The sequence below is a fragment of the Osmerus mordax genome, chromosome 20 (genome assembly GCF_038355195.1).
Source record: "Osmerus mordax isolate fOsmMor3 chromosome 20, fOsmMor3.pri, whole genome shotgun sequence".
Taxonomy (NCBI): domain Eukaryota; kingdom Metazoa; phylum Chordata; class Actinopteri; order Osmeriformes; family Osmeridae; genus Osmerus; species Osmerus mordax.
In genome coordinates, this window is record NC_090069.1 from 2,192,577 (window position 1) to 2,213,526 (window position 20,950).

The 20,950-nt window shown below is 52.4% G+C and overlaps 2 protein-coding genes across 2 annotated transcripts in view; both read left to right on the plus strand.

The window, feature by feature from the left end:
• adamts6 (ADAM metallopeptidase with thrombospondin type 1 motif, 6) overlaps nt 1–6,540 on the plus strand; it is a 38,408-nt gene extending 31,868 nt beyond the window's left edge. The window contains 5 exon segments of the mRNA XM_067258690.1: nt 71–275; nt 458–601; nt 603–635; nt 3,830–3,986; nt 6,244–6,540. Of these exon segments, the coding sequence (XP_067114791.1) occupies nt 71–275; nt 458–601; nt 603–635; nt 3,830–3,986; nt 6,244–6,353 (649 nt within the window). The 3' untranslated portion in view covers nt 6,354–6,540.
• A 5,887-nt stretch (nt 6,541–12,427) lies between these two features.
• The window catches only part of LOC136964532 (LIM/homeobox protein Lhx5-like), a 16,654-nt gene continuing 8,131 nt past the window's right edge, over nt 12,428–20,950 (plus strand). Inside the window, exons 1-2 of the mRNA XM_067258691.1 lie at nt 12,428–12,578; nt 12,988–13,084. Coding sequence (XP_067114792.1) covers nt 12,428–12,578; nt 12,988–13,084 — 248 coding nt within the window. The remainder of the gene's footprint in view (nt 12,579–12,987; nt 13,085–20,950) is intronic.

A 20,950-nucleotide genomic window follows, 5' to 3' on the forward strand; every position in this document is an offset into this window, starting at 1 on the left:
TGTAAGTCGCTCTGGATAAGAGGGTCTGCTAAATGACAAAATGTAAATGTGTGTGTGTGTGTGTGTGCAGGTGGTTCATCGGGGACTGGTCTGACTGCGGGAGGACGTGTGACGGGGGGACACGGACCCGCACGGTGCTCTGCGTCCGCAGGATGGGCCCCGCCCAGGAGGAGACCCTGGAGGACAGCCACTGCCTCACACACCGGCCAATCGAACGCGAGTCCTGCAACAACCAGTCCTGCCCCCCCCAGTGGGTCACCTTGGATTGGTCAGAGGTGAGAAAGGGGCTGGCTGGCTCACGGTACATCGTAGCCCCCCTGGGGGGGGGGGGGGGGGGGGGGCCGCTTGCTGCAGGGGGCTGTCGTCCGACGTTTTTTCATTCACCTCTCCGGCCCTCTGAGGATACAGCGATGAGCCGAGCGTGACCTCACTTCCTCCTTCCTGCCTCTCTCCTCAGTGCACGCCTAAGTGTGGCCCCGGGTTCAAGCATCGCATCGTCCTGTGCAAGAGCAGCGACCTGACCAAGACCTTCCCCCCCGCCCACTGTCCCAGCCACAGCAAGCCCCCGGTCCGAATCCGCTGCAGCCTGGGACGCTGTCCGCCCCCCTCGCTGGATCCCTGGGGAATGGGGACAGGTGAGAAAGGTTCCCCCCTGCGCAGGGTACAGAGCTCAGAACCAAGTAGGCAGATGGCTGAAATGGACTATATCATATATATATGGTTTAGAGAAACGAAAACAAAAAGAAAGAAATCTTATATTGTTGGTGTAGGCTTCTCTTGTGTGATAAACGACAGAGCCTGTTTAGTGTGTCGGAACAGCCCTTGAGTGTGTGCTGATGTGGTATCAGTTAGCGGTGACACCCAGATCTGGGATGTGGAGGTCAGGGGTCAGGGGTCAGGGAGGTCCTGGCTCTGTCTTCTTCTCCTCATAAGGAGCGCGTGCGTGTCGACACGCAGAGCTCGACTTCAATCCCCTCCGTCACAGCCCCCGTAAGCAGGCCAGACTGGAGTGATAACCCGGCTCTGACCATCAAAGGCACCCTGATCCTGCCAAGGTCACCCTGCCAAGGTCAGCTCCTCGTAAACCACAGCTGTAGTCTGGCGCCTCAGAGAGAGAGATGTGTGTATCCCTCCCTCCCTCCCTCCCTCCCTCCCTCCCTCCCTCCCTCCCTCCCTCCCTCCCTCCCTCCCTCCCTCCCTCCCTCCCTCCCTCCCTCCCTCCCTCCCTCCCTCCCTCCCTCCCCCCCCCCTCCTCCCTGTAATTACCCCCTCCCCCTCCTGTCCCTCCCAGCCTGTGAGCGCTCCAGAAAGGGGAGCTTGTTGCAAGGTATCCGGGCCTCGGTGGAACAGGCCAACAGGTCGCTGGTCCTAATCCCACTTAAGACCCTCCATTGACGTCTCCCATCTGCCGGGCCGGGCGTGGGCCCTGATAAAGACTCTGTAATTAGCAAGGGATGACATGCCAGCCAGCTCAAGCTTTCACAGAGGTTCATTGAAGGTGATGGTAAGCCAGGTAGCCTAGTGGTCAATGGGGCCAGCAAACACACACACACACACACACACACACAGACACACACACACACACAGACACACACACACACACACACACACACACACACACACACACTCAGACACACACACACACACACACTCAGACACACACACACACACACACAGACACACACACACACACACACACTCAGACACACACACACACACTCAGACACACACACACACACACAGACACACACACACACAGACACACACACACACACACACACACACACACAGACACACACACACACACACACACACACACACACACACAGACACACACACACTCAGACACACACACACACACACTCAGACACACACACACACACACACACAGACACACACACACACAGACACACACACACACACACACACACACACACACACACACACACACACACAACACACACACACACACACACACTCAGACAGGCATGCACCCCCACCTCCCCACACACATACATACACACACTCACACGATCCTTTTACAGACTGCTTAGTTGGCATGCGGGCAGGTGTGTGTGGGCGTCAGGGATCTCTCTGAGACCTGATGGAGTCAGCACGGAGGCTCTCAGAGAGCCAGGCCTCTCCCATCCTCTGGTTCTCCCATCCTCTGGTTCTCCCATCCTCTGGTTCTCCCATCCTCTGGTTCTCCCATCCTCTGGTTCTCCCATCCTCTGGTTCTCCCATCCTCTGGTTCTCCCATCCTCTGGTTCTCCCATCCTCTGGTTCGACAGCTCGGATGAAATAACCTCCCATGCCCTGGGGCATCTCCCTCAGGGCAGGGGGAGGGCAGGGTGAGGGCAGGGGGAGGGCAGGGGGAGGGCAGGATGAGGGCAGGGTGAGGGCAGGGGGAGGGCAGGGGGAGGGCAGGGGGAGGGCAGGGGGAGGGCAGGATGAGGGCAGGGTGAGGGCAGGGGGAGGGGCAGGGGGAGGGCAGGATGAGGGGCAGAGTGAGGGCAGGGGGAGGGCAGGGTGAGGGCAGGATGAGGGGCAGGGTGAGGGCAGGGTGAGGGCAGGGGGAGGGCAGGGTGAGGGCAGGATGAGGGGCAGAGTGAGGGCAGGGTGAGGGCAGGATGAGGGCAGGATGAGGGGCAGAGTGAAAAGCAGGGTGAGGGGGCAGGGTGAGGGCAGGGTGAGGGCAGGGTGAAGGGCAGGGTGAGGGGCAGGGTGAGGGGCAGGGTGAGGGCAGGGTGAGGGGCAGGGTGAAAAGCAGGGTGAGGGGCAGGGTGAGGGCAGAGTGAGGGGCAGGGTGAGGGGCAGGGTGAGGGCAGGGTGAGGGCAGGGTGAGAGCAGGGTGAGGGGCAGGGTGAGGGCAGGGTGAGGGCAGGGTGAGGGGCAGGGTGAGGGCAGGGTGAGGGGCAGGGTGAGGGCAGGGTGAGGGGCAGGGTGAGGGGCAGGGTGAGGGCAGGGTGAGGGGCAGGGTGAGGGCAGGGTGAGGGCAGGGTGAGGGGCAGGATGAGGACAGAGGACTTGTGTTGTGGGCCGGTCTGATGCAGTTTACTGTCTGCTTCCACCAAGCCACTCTGCTCTAATGTAGACCAGCTGATAGCAGTCAGACTGGCATTAAAGAATTACAATGACATTCCTCGGGTTAAACTGGGGTCAACGCGCGCGCACACACACATGCTCGCACACACACACACACAGTACAGCTACAGATCTGCCTTCTCTCTTCTCTTCGCCTAGCAACACTTGACCCGGTAATTCTGAATTGACGTCTGAATGTGGGCCTGCCAGCTCCCTCGGTCGCCCATATCGCTTTCTCACCCTCCAGATTAGCTGGGTTGAAAACACAGCCCGTTTAATCACAGGTGAGGGAGGAGGAGATGAGGGGGTGAGGGGAGTATGGAAGGAAGGAGGAAATGAGGGGAGGAGGGGAGTATGGAAGGAAGGAGGAGATGAGGGGGTGAGGGGAGTATGGAAGGAAGGAGGAGATGAGGGGAGGAGGGGTGAGGGGGCTGCTGTGCTGGTGTGCTGGTGTGGTCTCCCGTGATCAGCTGATTGGATCAGGCAGTGTTCTGCATGGTGTGATTAGTTGGTTGAGCTCCCAGCAGGATTAGGGTGCAGCTTGGACACCAGGACACAAGAACAGCAGCTTCCAGCCATCAGGAGTCACACCAAGAACATCAAGGAGTGACACCAAGAACACGTGTGTGTGTGTGTGTGTGTGCATGTGTGTGTCCAGGTGAGAGTGCATTCTTAGGAGTATGTAGCTGTACTGTTTCTCAGTGTTGACCCCAGTGTGTGTGTGTGTGTGTGTGTGTGTGTGCAGTGCTCGGCGCAGTGTGGCCTGGGCCAGCAGATGAGGCTGGTGCAGTGTGTGTCCTACACGGGGCAGCAGTCCAGCGAGTGCTCTGAGGCCCTCAGGCTCTCCACCATGCAGCAGTGCGAGAGCAAGTGTGACGCCACGCCCATCCTCAACGGAGACGGTGAGTGTGCGCGCACACAGACACACACACCTCCCGCACACACACACACACACACCTCCCGCTCACAGACACACACACACCTTCCGCACACACACACCTCCCGCACACACACACACACACGCTTCCCTTAGCCTGCCATCACATTCTAATAAGGCCTAATCACAGCACAGCAGCAGTCAGGTGTGTTTGACAGGCTGAGGATTATAATTCACAGTCACATGTCAGAAAGAACGCCTTGGCTCCGAGTAATACAATAAACAGACAGGGACAACCTCATCAGGGATCTCAATAACAGATGCTACGCTGTGTAAATACTGAAGCCTACCGATGCCTTCGCACAAGGACTCGATTGAAAAAAGGTAATAAACTGTCTCTATCTCACTCCCGGTTCCTTTACCATGACCTAAACATGCTCGAATGACACACACGCTCCGAGCGAGCCAGCTACGTTCGTCTTACCCAGCAAGGCCCTCTGGCTCTTGGTCAAGTCCAAGAGTCTGGACCCTTCCATATACACTTACACATGATGGATGGCTACTCCGATGCTCGGAGAAGGGCCCCTCCGATTAGGCCAGACGGAAAACGGGAGCGGCTTGTCGGGGCCGGCTGGGATTAGTTGAGGGGATTAGCCCCAGGCTAATTGTTCCCAGAGGGACAGCACTGAGGCAGTGTGTCCATTCATCTGACTCTCCCTGGGCCTGACCTGAACCAGGGAAGAGGGTCTGATTGTGGTAAGGCTTGTGGATGACAGTGAGTGTGTGTGTCTGTCTGTAACTGTGTGTGTGTGTCTGTGTGTGTGAGCGTGTGAGTGAGTGTGTGTGTGTCTGTCTGTAACTGTGTGTGTGTGTCTGTGTGTGTGAGCGTGTGAGTGAGTGTGTGTGTCTGTCTGTAACTGTGTGTGTGTGTCTGTGTGTGTGAGCGTGTGAGTGAGTGTGTGTGTCTGTCTGTAACTGTGTGTGTGTGTCTGTGTGTGTGAGCGTGTGAGTGAGTGTGTGTGCTTCAGGAATGGGCAGGATGCCCAGGTGGTGAGCTAGGCCAGGTTCTATCTTGGTCGTGGTCCCTGTCTCAGGGTGTTGCCGTGGTAATTACTGTGACGAGCTGAGGGAGGCTTATGAGCTGTGCTCCCGACAGAGCACAGCTCTGCTCTCATCAGCACAATGAATAGGACTCCTGGAATCACATGTTCCTTCAGAAAAGACATACTCAATCTCATCCGTGACCTTAGGAGTCTCCGACAGAACGTTTTGGAATAAGGGAAAAATTGTTCCGGCAGCCCTAGGTTGGTTTGTTTAAGACAGACCTACGACTGCGATCTGAGGGGTACTGTCGCTGACTGGTCGTCTGAACTTGTGATAAACCTAGATAACCTTAGAGAGATCGAGCCTGACTTCAGGGAGGCCGTACAGAGGGATGAGGGATGCCCCACAAGGCAGCGTGAGGGTTAGAGGTCAGGTGGGGTGGGGGGAGGATGCGGAGGTCTGATTGGTTGAAGGGAAGAAGAGGTTTGTGTGAGGTTTGTTGTTAGCCAGGCTAGTGATGTAGCTCGATGACAGTGATGTATTACCTGGTTTAGGGTTGTGGTTGATGTTGAGCTTTGGAGGGACCTCAGATGGTTCCTGTAGCGGTCTGTGGTCTGGGCTTTGAGGAAGCAGACATTCTCTGGAGATAACAACCATGCGTAGGCCTATGGTTGTGTAAAGCAAAAAAATGGACGGAGAACGTATGATGTACGATGAGAGGATTTACGGAATGGCGGAGAGACAGATTCTGTCTTTTCTCTCTGTGACCTGACCTGACCTCTTGAAAGTAATTCAGGAAGGACACAAACAGTAGAGACAACGTAGCCATAAGCTGCTGTTTCTGAGCAGCCGGTGAAGGGCGGTAATGTCAGCCGGCTGGCGTCCATCACCGAGAAGGGAGACGACTCCTTTCGCTCCTTACGTAAACGTGAGGAGTCAGGCAGTTATGGTAACACGTTACCGCGGGCCAAGAAATATTCCCATCCATCATCAGGAACGCACCATTATGCATCAGGACAGATTTATAACGGGTACTTATTGTCAGACGGGAGAATCTTGGAGCGTCTCACAATGTTCGGCGTTCGTATTAAAAGGCGTTTGTCCAGGCCGTAAACACATCTAGACAGCGCTATCTCCTGGCCCCTTCCTCTCCCCCCCTCTCCCCCCCTCCCCCCCTTGGCTGTGCGATCCTCTTTTTCACTTGTATCTCTTTCTGTGTTCTCTCTCTCTCTCCTCAGAATGCAAAGACGTAAACAAGGTGGCGTACTGCCCGCTGGTGCTGAAGTTCAAGTTCTGCAGCCGTGCGTATTTCAGACAGATGTGTTGCAAGACGTGCCAAGGACACTGACTCACCAGGACACTGACCCTCCTGGACACTGACCCACCAGGACACTGACCCTGCAGGACACTGACCCTCCAGGACACTGACCCACCAGGACACTGACCCTGCAGGACACTGACCCTCCAGGACACTGACCCTCCAGGACACTGACCCTCCAAGACACTGACCCACCAGGACACTGACCCTCCAGGACACTGACTCACCAGGACACTGACCCTCCAAGACACTGACCCACCAGGACACTGACCCTCCAGGACACTGACCCACCAGGACACTGACCCTCCAAGACACTGACCCACCAGGACACTGACCCTCCAGGACACTGACCCTCCAGGACACTGACCCTCCAGGACACTGACCCACCAGGATGGAGACACGGAGGGAGGGAGGAGGGAGACCTGGGACGGCACAGTGGAGAAGGAGGCAGACAGTATGATGGAAGCACGGAAGATGAAAGGGAGGGATTCACCCTGTTTCCCCCCCCCTCCCCCCCACACCTGGTCCCCCCGCCGTCACCTTGGAAAAACCAAACCACTGCTCAGCTCCGCACGCTGACACAGAACAGTTTTTATGTTCACTTCTGTGAAGTGGAACTTAAGAGGATCATTTGTTAGTAATGTTATTTTTATTATAATAATAATTATTGATATTATTGTTATCCTTTATTGTCATCCGTTTGTCGTTTTTTTTTTCTTTCTTCAATCCAAAGTGCTGGACACATCACACACGGAAGGTGGACTCGAGGGATGGAGGGATGGAGGGGCTGGGGAGGAGAGGAGGATTAGGACTGAGGAACGGTCTGTGTTGGGCTCTTGCTTTAAGACTGTGATGGTGCTACAGGGGCAGACAGACCTCAGCTGGCTCCCCTGCCAGGTACAGACAGTCCCATACATGTACTGTATATTTATTGTACAACTCAAGACAAGGCATAATCGACATATTGTTCTCTTATCGTTTTGTGTCAGATTGGTATATTTAGCCTACTGTAGCCTACAAGGAGGGGTAGTGTTGGTGTGACAGTTCCTGTCGTGATGATGCGCTTCCTGTTTGGTACCGACAGACCAGGTCTCAGATCAGATACAATGTGCTGTGCTGGAAGGAGGTCTGTTTGTGTGTGTTTTTTTTTGCTGTTGTTTATCCATCCCTGCTGGATGAGAGCTGAGGTCAAGCTGGTCCACTTCTCACTTCATCACACTCAAAACAAAAGCTTGGATCTGTCTGCTTGTGTTCCTGTGTACTTTTTCTGTTGGCTGTTTTCTTCTCTAAATTTCGAGAAGCCCACCGGAGCCTCCAGCTACTCTCCCGAGAGAGAATCGAGCCCAGGCTGTCAAACACAGGGCCTGGCCGTCAGACACAGGGCCTGGGCTGTCAGACACAGGGCCTGGGCTGTCAGACACAGGGCCTGGCCGTCAGACACAGGGCCTGGGCTGTCAGACACAGGGCCTGGCCGTCAGACACAGGGCCTGGCCGTCAGACACAGGGCCTGGCCGTCAGACACAGGGCCTGGCCGTCAGACACAGGGCCTGGGCTGTCAGACACAGGGCCTGGCCGTCAGACACAGGGCCTGGCCGTCAGACACAGGGCCTGGGCTGTCAGACACAGGGCCTGGCCGTCAGACACAGGGCCTGGCCGTCAGACACAGGGCCTGGGCTCAGGCTCACTGCTGCAACACTGGGCTTCACCAGTTGGACGGGCCGGGCAGTCCCACTGATTGGTATCGAAGTAAAGATTTTGAAGGACCTGAATCTGTTTTTTTTTTTACTACGCATAAATAATCTGTGATAGCGTGGGATGAGATGTCCAAGTCTTCCAAGTGGTTCTCTTGGAACACACACACACACCACACACACAGGGTGAATATGTTCCCAGACCATGCAGACCCAGACTCCAGACAGTATTACCTCCTGCCCCCCCCCCCTCCCCCTCCTCTGTTTCCTCTCCCTCTCGCCGTCCTCATCCCTCTCTTCCACTCGACACTGAACACAGAACCAACAGTCAACAACACAGCACACTCAACTCAATGCTGTTTCTTTCCTTTCTTCCTTTTCTTTTCGTTTTTTTTTTCTTTTCAATTCTGAATGAGGGATGATTGTGAGCTTCCTGCTCCCTGTGACTGAAGAGCCTTCCCAGGCTCCTGGTGCTATCAAGTGAGTGCTTCTCAAAACCGGTCCAGTCCAGTCAACCAGCCACTGTCAGCTGGCTGGACCTTAGCAATATGAAACAACTCTGTGTCTCCGTTTGGTTAATGCTGGCCATGTTATTGTTTTCGATAGACAATATCTTCTTACCTCACGCTGGGAATTGGCATCGATTAGTTCAGTAGGTATCTGGGGCCCCCGCGCCGCCAGTTGCGTTCAGCCGTGTGGTGGAGCGGGGATGAGAAAGCCCGACCCGAACGGAACGGCTGCCGGTCCCGGCCGTGTGAAAAGGGATCGTCACACACACGCGACTCGTTGAAACGAACGCCCCTCCACACAGACATGGACTGTGACGCTGTGGACCTGGCATCAGGGAGGGGCGGTGGCGTGTACGGGGCTGAACACCCCCCCCCCCCCGACAAACTGCTAAACCACACGACCATGCTCCCTTTTTTGTTGTTGCTGCTGCTACCATTTCGTAGCCACCTTCAGTAGGGCAAATACAGTGTAACGGACATAAGCCGTTTTCATCGTTTGTCAGTCCAACCTTGAACCAGGATGTTTGGAGAGGACAGAGAGAAACTTGAGGAGCATTTGAACTGTTATTGACACTTAAGTGCCGGGCTTCATGACTGGTTTCGGGGGCCAATCGTGAGGCTTGAGGTACTTGTCTTCTGGCTGTGGGACAAGGCCTTCAGACAAAGCCACGTATTACAAACACAACAATACAACTGGTACTTGTCGCTGTGAACCTGGTCGTTTGAATGTCAAAACGCTTACCCTGTACCTACCGTTCAAGAGAGGAAAGACAGACATCATGTGATTAGTCAACGCGTATATTTTATATTCAGTATTAATGTTGGTACACTGTTACTAATTTCCTTTTTTTTCTCCAATTGTAAATTATATGCTAATTTATTGCGTTGTGTCACTTGTCTTACATTTATTTCACTGCATGCAACCTGAAATTTAGCCTAGTAAAAAGAAATGCAGTGAAATATTGGCCCGTCACCAACTTGTTTTAACGTACGTACATTAGGACATTAAAATGAGCAGCTTCAAAGAGACCATGTGTTTTATTTACATTTTACATTTATCAGACGATCTTATCCAGAGCGACTTACAGTAAGTACAGGGACATTCCCCCTGAGGCAAGTAGGGTGAAGTGCCTTGTCCAAGGACACGTCATTTTGCACGGCCAGGAATCAAATCTGCAACCTTCTGATTAATAGCCCGATTCCCTAACCGCTCAGCCACCTGACCCCTCCACTCGACACACACTGCAAAAAATGCCCTGTTAAATTCATGTGCTAAAATATTAGTTATGACCTTGCTCATTTTGGCTGCCAGAAAGAAAATAAAAATTCTCTTGATAAGATTTCTTAAAACAATGTGCCGTTATCTTAAAGTTATCTTAATTCACTAGATAAGCTGTTTATACTAGATACAAGTATTATTGCTGTTTGAAATCTTTATACCAGATTATCACACTCAGATGTAGGGTTTCATCAGTGCAGGATCAGGAAGTGTAAAAATCCCCTGGCTTGACTACCTCACTTCCTGAATACCAGCCCTTGTGTTCTTCCTGCTTCCTACAGCCACAATGACAAAGGGGAGCTCTCCTATGCCGTCTTCACCCACAATCCCATGCCTGTAGGCAGCTTAAATCTGCACTCTGCAGCTAATCTGGGAAGTGGCTGTTATGGAAGGATGTTCTTTCCCCATTGATGGTCTTTAAAGGCTCGGGGCCTCGGCTTGGCCTTGACAAGCGATACTCCAGCCTACCTCAGTCCTCCACTTAGTTCCTGGAGAGACACTCAGTGGGTCACGGCAGCCCATGGCAGGAGACCAGGAGAGTGGTTCTCACCAGAGAACAACACCATCCATTCACCTCCTGAGAGCGGGCCAGGCTGGAGCCCGGGGGGGGGGGGGGGGGGGGGGGGGGCGTCTGTTCTCACACCAGCACAGACACCCCTCACATCCTCACGCGGAAGCTACTACAATCGAAGATCCCGATCCGTCGATTCGTGTTTGAAGGAACTGCGGTGGGGGACTCCGAGCTGCAGGGTCGGGGTGACGCTCGGAGCTACCCCGGTCTGCAGGGAACCTTCTAGAAGGGACCGGAAGAGAAGGTGCTTCGGCCTGGGAACACCTGCATCTCTCGGTGACCAAACCATGACCCTGCTACCTCCTTGTATGCCTCCAATCTCTCACTTAGGAGGGTTTGGACCCTCCTAGGTAATACGTTTCAAACACACATTATCTATCCCGCTGAGGGAACCCTGTTCTCACACACACACACACACACACACACACACACACCAAAGCAGGACCTCCAATTACAGAATGAGACGGACGGCCTGTTTGGTCGAATGTAACCAGTTTAGAATACCTGTGAGTCTGGCCCAGCTCCCGTCTCGCTGACTGGGCCGCATGGGGCTGTGATTACATTAGAGCGCTAGACACTGTCGTCCCTGTTGCAGAGACGGAGAGAGGCTCTTTGAACGGAGAGAAGGGGGGGGGGGGGGTAGAGGAGAGAGGGTCCAGGGAGATGAATTAAGCAGCCGCTCGCTAACCACAAGCAACGAGTTGGCTGTTTAGATGACACACTCGCACACACAAAACCAAGCGACCGTGGATATACAGACACAGATATGGATATGCACAGGACTCTCTCTCACACACACACACACACACGCACAGACACAGTTGTTTACATGCCATTCTCTTTTCAGCCACAACAGAGAAGAGGTGACGTAGAATGCAGAAAGAAATGGCATTCCTTTTGATTTGGTATATTTCTTTAAAATGCCATATATGGATGCTCTGGTGCTGAACAAGCACGAGCGGGACCAGAACAGACAGCTTCTCCTTCTGAGTTGCTCCGCATAGGGTTCTTGTTATGGATGGGACGTGTGTGTGGATCACTGTAACATAACAATCAGGGTTACTGAAGACTATTCAAGACCTGTGTGTAATGTAATAGGAGTAGTTAACCATCGACTTGTTCATGCCATCGTAGCATGTCATCAGTCATGCACACCTTCGCTGTTTTTACTCTCTTTCTCCCTCTCGCTATCCCTCTCTCTCCAACTGTCTGTCTGTCTCTCTCTCGCTGTCTATCTGTCTCTCTGTCTGTCTGTCTCTAAAGCTGTCGAGCGGATAATATTAGCCTCCCTGACACAAGCCATGTGTGTGAAGCAGAACAAGTGCTGATGTGATTTGCCAGTACATTAGATAGATGAGAGGTGGGAGATCTCAGTTGCAGCTGCTGATAAGACGTGTGGAGGAGAGGAGGACCAGATGACACGTCCGCACCCAGGGAGACTGCACTCCTCCAGGACCCACTCTGACACTGATGGAAGCCAGGGGTTACCCTTATCAGCCATACACACTCAGAATACTTTCTAACAATGCATACTGTACCAGAAAAGCGTTCCAAGATTTATGATTTCAAAGTGCCTCCACTTGAATCAACACACACACACACACCATTGTTTGATTGGAGGGGAATCCTGGACTGCGTCAGAATCTCCTGGAAGACATTTGGTGGTTGAAGCTAGGACGCCAGAGCGGAGATGAACACGCTGGGATGGTAATGATCTTCCTCACCTCCGGGCCTGGACCAGGTTATCTGCTGGGTTGGGCTGGGCTAGGCTAGGACAGGCTAGGCTGGTATGGGGGTTTCTTTGGGCTGAGCTGGGGTGAGCTAGGCCAGGCTAGGCTAGGCTAGGCTAGGCTAATCTGAATTAGTCTGTGCTGAGCTAGGCCAGGCTAGGCTAGGCTAATCTGTGCTGAGCTAGGCAGGGCTCGCCTGAGGACACCGCTCTCTGGCCTGGAGCCGTGATAACAGCATTCGTCAGGCCTCTGATCTCCCCCCCGTGTTCCTCCTGGCTGTTTGCATGACCTTTCTCCTACTGCAGGGGTGTGAGGATTAACACGATGACAAACCCCCCCCCCATTGCTCCGCCAAGACTTATCGCCGCCAATCAAAGCTTCCGCGAAACTCCGGTGTCGTCGGTGAGTGCCTGGAGTGTTCCGGACACGGTTCCATGTGAGGGGAACCAGGGCTCGGTCCCTGCAGCTCCCTGTGGTGTGACTGGAGACGGTGCATGTGTGACCGCAGGGGGTCTGACAGGAAGGAATGCTGGTCTGGGCTGGGGGAGAACAAGGTTCCAACCATAGATATATATATAAAGACTAGATGTCTTACGGCGGAGTCTAGAACGTCCGCACATGGCGGCCATCTTGCTACAGTCAACTCGCTCACCCATAACATTGTGTTGATGCTACATGTACTTTTTAAATGACCATAACTTGCTCAATTTTCAACCGATTTGGTTGGATGAAGTGCCTTGACCACGGACAGGAATCGACCCGGCAACCTTCTGATTAATAACCCGATTCCCTAACCGCTCAGCCATCTGACTCCCACTCTTGGAGTCAGTCTGACTCCAGTCAGTGTGTCTCTGCTGGGTGACAGGGGCCGTGACGTCCATCAGTCCTCTGGCTGGCTGCAGCGCAGCAGGTCACCTTCAGGGAAGGCTGCTCCCCTTCCAATCATACCCTCTGTCGCCGGGCAGAACTCGAGGCGGGCAGGTAAGTAGATTAGGTGGATTGAGAGTTCAACAAATCGATAGACAATCACTTAGGCTGGACGGCACACAGCCAAGAGAGCTCTCGAGTGCGGGTGGGCTTTGATGAGACTTGTGTGTGTGTGCGCATGCTGTTTGTGTGTGTGTGTGTAACCGAATCCCCGTGAGCACAGATGACAGCGAAGGAACAGCAGTTCCTCAAGTGAAGACTCATCTACTTGCAAGCCCACGGTCATTCTGATCAAGAGTGAATTATGCAACGATTCAGACCCCTCTGCTCCCTCTCTCCATAAGCTGATGAGCCCAGCTAATGAATGACCGTAGACTAATGAGTATGAATGGGGATAGGTCTATAACGAGAGCACAGGGGACCTACTGCTCTCGGTTACACTGCAAACCCCCAGGAAGTTGGTTTACGCAAAACTGATTCCATTAAACTAAGTATTCCAATCTCTTAGGGAAAATAATTGGAAAGAAAACTCTGAATTGACTAATTCATAGATTGTATAAGTTATTTACTTGAAAGTAGAAATCGTTGAGATTACTTAAATAGTCTGATGTTATTAGTTTCCACACAAGTTATGAGTATGCTGAATTTGTTGGGTTTAAGGTGTATTACAGGCCGCCTAGACACATTGTGATGCTGGTCGGAATATGACGACAATGAGAGGTTAGACTTACAACTTTGGGTAAAGGACATTGGTTGAAGAATTTGAAATACACCTGGTGCTGGCTTAAACAGGGCTTGGCTCCAAGTCATAAACGTGTAATTAACTGATTTGATTGTTAAAATAACACTGTGGCGTAAAACAGCCTTTTATGAGGGAGGTGATAGAAAGTTAACTTTGTGACGTGAGTCATAAAGATTGTCCTCCATGCTTGTCTTCTTAATGCACTTCCACGTTCATTGTAACTGTCGCGTCAAACACTCCATGACCCACTTAAGGGTAACAATTACATTAGGCTTTCTTTTTTTTAACTTCGAATCATTTTGGCAATGTAAAACAACCTGAAGCAGTTCATTTGATGTTCAAGGTGGTTGAAGTACAGATGTTGACAGATTGATCAACGTCTGTTCGAGGTCAAGGTGAACACATTAGGTCACACGAATGCACGCAACTGTCCCAGTTGCGTGTCCATGGCGACGGATCTCCTGCTATGTGGGTGTAAATAAGAAAGTTAACCAGAGGACACAGACAGAGTTGGAAAACTGGTAGGTAGGATATCTGGCAAACTCATCTTCCTTAATGTTGTCTACTCTTCCTTTGCCGCTCCAGTTTCAGAGCTTTGATCCTTTCTCATCCCCATGGGAACCAAAAAAGAGTCCCAGGATATGACATCAGAACTCACAGGAAGTTCACAAACATATCCATATCGCGGGACTACACACTTTCAGTGGCTATCTGTGAACCTTTCCTCGATTTCCACCAGATTTAAACCCTGAATCCTCCTATGTTTGATAGAAGAACCATTCAAGGATTCCTACAACCAAAGTCCAGCCCAGAGGGTTGTAGACAGAGCACTACCATTCCAGACACGGAACACCAGAGCTGCTCTGTCTAAGCACCTGAGTGAACTTGACCAAAAATGTACATACAGGAGAGGACAAGTATGCGCAAAGAGATAGGTGTGTGTGTGTGTGTTTTATGGCAACCAATAGCAGATAGACAACCACTCGCTTGCCCTCCATCTATCACTTTCCTCCTCACCTGGGGCTCTGTCCACAGTGGTGTCAACACACAGGTTACATACCTGAGAGGCTGGGACTAGAACAGAGGCTGGGACTAAAACAGAGGCCAGGAGAAACTAGGACTAGAACAGAGGCTGGGATTGGAACAGAGGCTGGGACTAGAACAGAGGCTGGGATTGGAACAGAGGCCAGGAGAGGCTGGGACTAGAACAGAGGCAGGGATTGGAACAGAGGCTGGGACTAGAACAGAGGCTGGGATTGGAACAGAGGCCAGGAGAGGCTGGGATTGGAACAGAGGCTGGGATTGGAACAGAGGCCAGGAGAGGCTGGGACTAGAACAGAGGCTGGGATTGGAACAGGGGCCAGGAGAGGCCGGGATTGGAACAGGGGCCAGGAGAGGCCGGGATTGGAACAGAGGCCAGGAGAGGCTGGGATTGGAACAGAGGCCAGGAGAGGCCGGGATTGGAACAGAGGCCAGGAGAGGCAGGGATTGGAACAGAGGCCAGGAGAGGCCGGGATTGGAACAGAGGCCAGGAGAGGCTGGGATTGGAACAGAGGCCAGGAGAGGCCGGGATTGGAACAGAGGCCAGGAGAGGCCAGGATTGGAACAGAGGCCAGTAGAGGCCGGGATTGGAACAGAGGCCAGGAGAGGCTGGGATTGGAACAGAGGCCAGGAGAGGCCAGGATTGGAATAGAGGCCAGGAGAGGCCGGGATTGGAACAGAGGCCAGGAGAGGCCGGGATTGGAACAGAGGCCAGGAGAGGCCGGGATTGGAACAGAGGCCAGGAGAGGCCGGGATTGGAACAGAGGCCAGGAGAGGCCGGGATTGGAACAGAGGCCAGGAGAGGCCGGGATCGGAACAGGGGCCAGGAGAGGCCGGGATTGGGAATTGCTCCGTTCAGACAGAAGCTCAAGAAGCCTTAAGACTTGAATTTGAAACACTAAATACCAATCCTCTTTCAGTTGTTTTCCAAAATGTGGTAGAAATGTATCCAGACCTTAAATGGAAATATTTCGACAGAGTCCAACTGGAAGGTTAGTTAACAACCACCCAGCATGTAATTCAATGCAAAATATTCATTCAGTTCAAGGTAAAGTATTTCTGAGGTTTCACTTCTGGAGTTTAACCTTGGTCTTGGTTGTAGTCTTGGGCTTAATTTATTGTTTTGACTGGTTCCTTTCTATGCTTAAGGATATTAGGGAAATAGTATTCATTCCTGATCGGTCTCGACCAGTTCTCCTGGTGTTGGAGTTTTCATGGGCAGGCTTCATCTGAATCCGACGCTTGGCATGGTAGAGGAAAAGATTCTGTGGTTTTGTTAATACTGTTGCTTCAATAACCCCCCCCCGTCCTCCCCGTCCTCCCTCAAACCTGGGAATATGATGCAGGATCATATTCCACCTCCTGGTTGGCATATCTCTAGCCCCTTCAGCGGCACATCTTTAATGAGGTGTGTCAAAGATGCCCCTGCGTCGGCCATTTTGGCTCAGGACAGCCGACTCCAGCCCCGACTAAACCCCCCTCCGGGCTCCCAGCCTTGAAGAGCAGCCAGCCGGAGACTGTTTTCTAATACTTCATCATCTCAGGGAGCCTTCACAGTGGCGCATGCTAGCTTGGCTCGGCTGTAATGCAAGAAGCACATTTTGGAGGATATCGTACAAAGTCGAGGGGGGGAGGGAGGGAGGGAGGGACGAGGGGGAGGAAAACCTGGCTGCCGAAAAATAAATCTCATAAAGGAGCAGTGTAATATGATCCATGACATGAGGACATTTACGCAGGTTAACCTTGCCGAAGGGAGGAGACCCATTGGTCCAGGACTTTGTCTAGCCTGGCCGCGTGCCACTCCGCGTTCCTTGGTTTCGACCAGTAGCCTTCAAAGGCTGAGATAAATAAGTTACTCCCAGAGCACCTCGCAGAGAAACGAGTACGTTGTCCTTCTGTCCTTGAGTTCAGAGTACCACTGGCCATTAGGCAGAAGTGCCTGCAGTCGTTTGTCTCCAACGCGCCCTCTTTGAACACCTTCCCCCATGACTCACGGAGATCACTCTTCCTCTCTCTCTCTCTCTCTCTCTATTTCTGTGTCTCTCTCTCTCTCTCACACTCTCTCTCTCTCTCACTCTCACACACAGCTGTCCCTCTCTCCAAGGATGTTATGCCAGGCAGGGAGGACTTGCGGTGTGGGTTAGAGATCAGGCACTTTGTGGCCCTTTCCACTTTCCTCCGACAGCAGGCTGTCCTGCTCCCCTCGACAGGCCAGTCTCCGTGGGGACATTAACACACGAGGAGGGCAGGGGTGAAAGGTCAAAGGACGTGGAAAAACATGGCGGATATATTGTGACTTGGCCGACTGTGTCTGCAGTGTCAAACGACAGCTAGTAACTAGGTAGGTCATGTAAACAGACAACGCAACACTTCCAAAGTTGTGATGACAGTCACATGTGGTTTGGAACACACCAGTGGTTCAGGATAATAATCCTAACATATTCATATAGCAGACACATGGTACAGGGAGAGATTTGAATCTGTGAAGTTCTCTAACCACTGAGATATATACCCTCCCACCCAGTCTACAGTCCCAAACAATCCTCCACAGAAGACAGGAACAAACCGAGAGAGGCAGGGGAGATCAGACCACTAGGAACTCCTGTAGTCAAGACCAAAACAAGGAGAGGAGACTGGCTTGTATTTCTAGCGAGAGAGAGAGAGAGAGAGAGAGAGAGGAAGGATTAGGCGTCTATTTTTAGCCTTGGTCCACAAGGGCAGTGGGAGATAGTGGTCGTGGAATAGCATGATAATGCTATTACTGTTCCATCTCATCCCCGACAGTCACGAGACCAGCTGTGAGAAGAGGTATTTCCTGCCTTGAACCCGGCGACGACAAGCAGTGGCATGTTAAGTATTCTGCTGGTGTTGCTAGAGAGGAGTGACATTGTCTTGTCTCTCTCCACCCCCCCCCCCCCCCCCCCCCCCCCACCACCTTCCTTTCACACACATAACTCCGACTGAGCAAGTGTCGGGCTCCATCCCCGACTCCACCTCCGCCACCCAACCTCGCGGGGAACCCGAGGAATTCCACCGGGATGGTTCCTTCTCGTCGCGAGCGACGAATCCATTAAAGCCGTTCATTCCACGTGAGAGGAGCGCGGGACCGGGGACCTGTCCGAACCGAAAGAGGCCCTCAAGAGTAGCTAGTCAGACTACTGTGCGTGTTCTGACGAATCTCACCTGGTTTACATTTGCCATGAGCCGGCCCGCCGCTGCTCTCGTACTGTAACATGAACTCTCCTTCCTGTTCCATATGAAAATCGAATCGGGATCCCAGGGGAGCCGTAAAGAGAAGCGTGCCGGCCAAACGCAGCCGCTCCCCCGTCACACACATGGTAGTGCTCGATCATTTATCCTCGCCACTACGGTAGCAGGCAGATGTGTGGTGTCTCGAATGGAACGCACCCCACCCCCACCCCCCTCCATGCCTGCTTTCTGCTGGACCCGGAGCACGGCAGTGAGACAGACAAAGCAGGAGAGAGAAAGGAAAATGTCTGGTCTGTGAGGAGGAGGAGGGGCGAGGCAGGCTTGTGTCCACGCGAGGCCGGTTGAAATGGCAGTTGGACCAGGAAGGAAGTTCTACAGGCTGAGTCATGGATTTAATAGATCTTTATACCCTCTTCACAGCTGCCCGCAGAGAACTCTTTATGGTTCCAGTCAAGGCCACTCATATAGACTCATACTCCCCCTGGTCTAAGTCTCCTCTAACTCTCTTTTGGGCCTTTCATCTGCCTCTATCCTGCATCTGATCTGCCTCCGATCTTCCTCTCCGAGTCCAGCACACCACTGCTTTGCAGAATAAAACAGACTGTTGATTTCAGTAATAATTTTCATTTATTGTGAGTGAACAAAAGAAACAGGCAGAATGACACTGATGACAGGTATAGCAAAATTTGAACTAGAAAAAAAACGATTCTTTTCTTGGGATACATTGTCAAATGACAGGATTTCTTCTGGAGAGAAGTTATAACTCAACATCACTGTTGATTTACCTTGGGATTTCACACCTTGGCATTCCTCCACCGCTCGAAACATTTGTACATACAGTATAATACAAATCCAATGTGCACGGACAACTAGCTCTCAGATCCCTACTGTAGAATGACAAGCAGCGGAGCGTTCCAGAACCCTTTACATTTAGTCATTTTTTAGTCAACCCTGACACACAGGTACGTCGCATCCCCTTCTGGATCGTTCTGTACTCAGGTGAGCGCCAGATGTTAAACACAGCTTAAAAAAAAAAAAAAAAAAATAAAAAAAAAGAACACAAGCTCCATGCTGGCCATTCACGGCATTCCAGGGTCAAAGTTCATCCAGTTCAACAGAGAGCAGAAGGATGGTTTGAGGAGACAGGAGAGGGTTAGGAGAGGAGGGAGAGATATTCCACTGCCAGGTCTCCGGTCACAGAGCCAGATAGACCGGCTTCGGGTACTGGGGGGGGGGGGGAGGGGGGGGGGGGGGAGTGGGGGTGTTTGAACCTGCAACCTCACCTCTTAGCCTTCTTCTCCTGCATGATCTTCTTGCTCTCCCTCTCTCCGGCGCTTGTTGACGGGGTTACGCGGGTCGTAGATCTCGAAGGTGTCCGCGTCAGGCACGGCGGCATCCTTCACCTTCTGGTCTGCTCGTCGAACTGCAGAACGTGGGCCATCCTGGACCACAGAGGAGAACACAGCCAGATCTAAGAACAGCGGTTTCAGAGAAACACAGCCTGTACGACCTCACGTTATGTCAATCACGCTTACACACGGCCTCCGAAACTGTCGTCTGTCAAAAAAAAGTTTGGATCGGGTGCGATTTTCTGCGTCTTCTCGCATCCATTGCCAGCATTTTGAGATTTTTTTGGGACAATTCAGAGCCACCAAATTTTTAGGCTGATGATTACGAAAGAACACATACGGAAATTTCGCACTCAGTGTGCAAAGACCTTATCTAACGCATGCACAGGGATGCACTAAGGACACCACTTTGAAACACTCTGTCTGAAAACAAATCCAGCTCTTTTTTCCCCCCCAAAGGGAAATATTCCTGGATACATTTTTCACAATTTCGCAATCATCTAAGTGATGTGCGCTGCCAGTTGATATTGATGGGTGGCCTGGCATTGTACAACATACATTCCACAGTGTGAGACATTTGGGAAAGCTTGGAATCCTGGGAACCAGAGAACAGAATCTCCTGTGTCTTCCGTTTCACCTGGAGACGATGAGGAAGTGAGGTCACAGAGCAGCTGGAGGAACAGCGGGGTGACGCAGAAGAAGAAGAAACCAGTGATGGAACACTGGATGAAACTCCCGGAGCACTGACGGACCCCTCAAATGCTCTAACCGCTAAGCTACACTGATTCGCACGCCCCGAGACAAGGAGTGACAGCTAGTAGAGGGGAAGGCTTCCAGAGGGGTTAAGACGGTCGCTGTGATCAATCAGGAGGGACACATCTGCCCAACACATCTGGGGTCTGCACCCAAGCAACACATGCAGAACCGATTGGATGCAGAACCGATTGGCAGACCACACCTGTCTCAACCACTCTGACCACACCCGCACCCTCTGCAGAGGTCAGGGAGACACAACCCGGAGAAAATATAAAACGCAAGAAAGCCAGAAACCATCACCTCAGACTAAACGGACGAGACCATGTCTGATCCGAACACTTGGCATGGAACTGGCGGTGAATCGCATGTATTTTGCGCGTTCTTGTCTGAGTGTGTAAGTGTGTTTGTGTCTGCTGGCTGCTCTGGTGGATGGGGCGTGTGTGCCTAACTGCCTGTTCGCCTGTCTGTGTGTACAGTTCGTGTGTGCCTATGTGCATGTCTGACAAGTGTGTGTGTGTGTGTGTGTGTGTGCAGAGCGCGCTCTCTTTCTCTCTCTCCTCTGTGTTCATTTCAAACCTGCAGGAGTTGTGACAGCTCATCTAGAATGTCATGGCTAGACTCTGGCAGAGCGGGAGCAATCCCATGGTGTGAGCCGGTGGACTCTGATAATTTGTCTAGCAGTCTCAGTGATGACAGCCTGCCGGCCTTCTAGCCCAGACGCACAGCCCCAGACCCCAGGCCTTTGGGCTCGTAGAATTCAGAACTCTCTCTCTCTCTCTCTCCTCTCTCTCTCTCTCTCTCTCTCTCTCTCTCTCTCTCTCG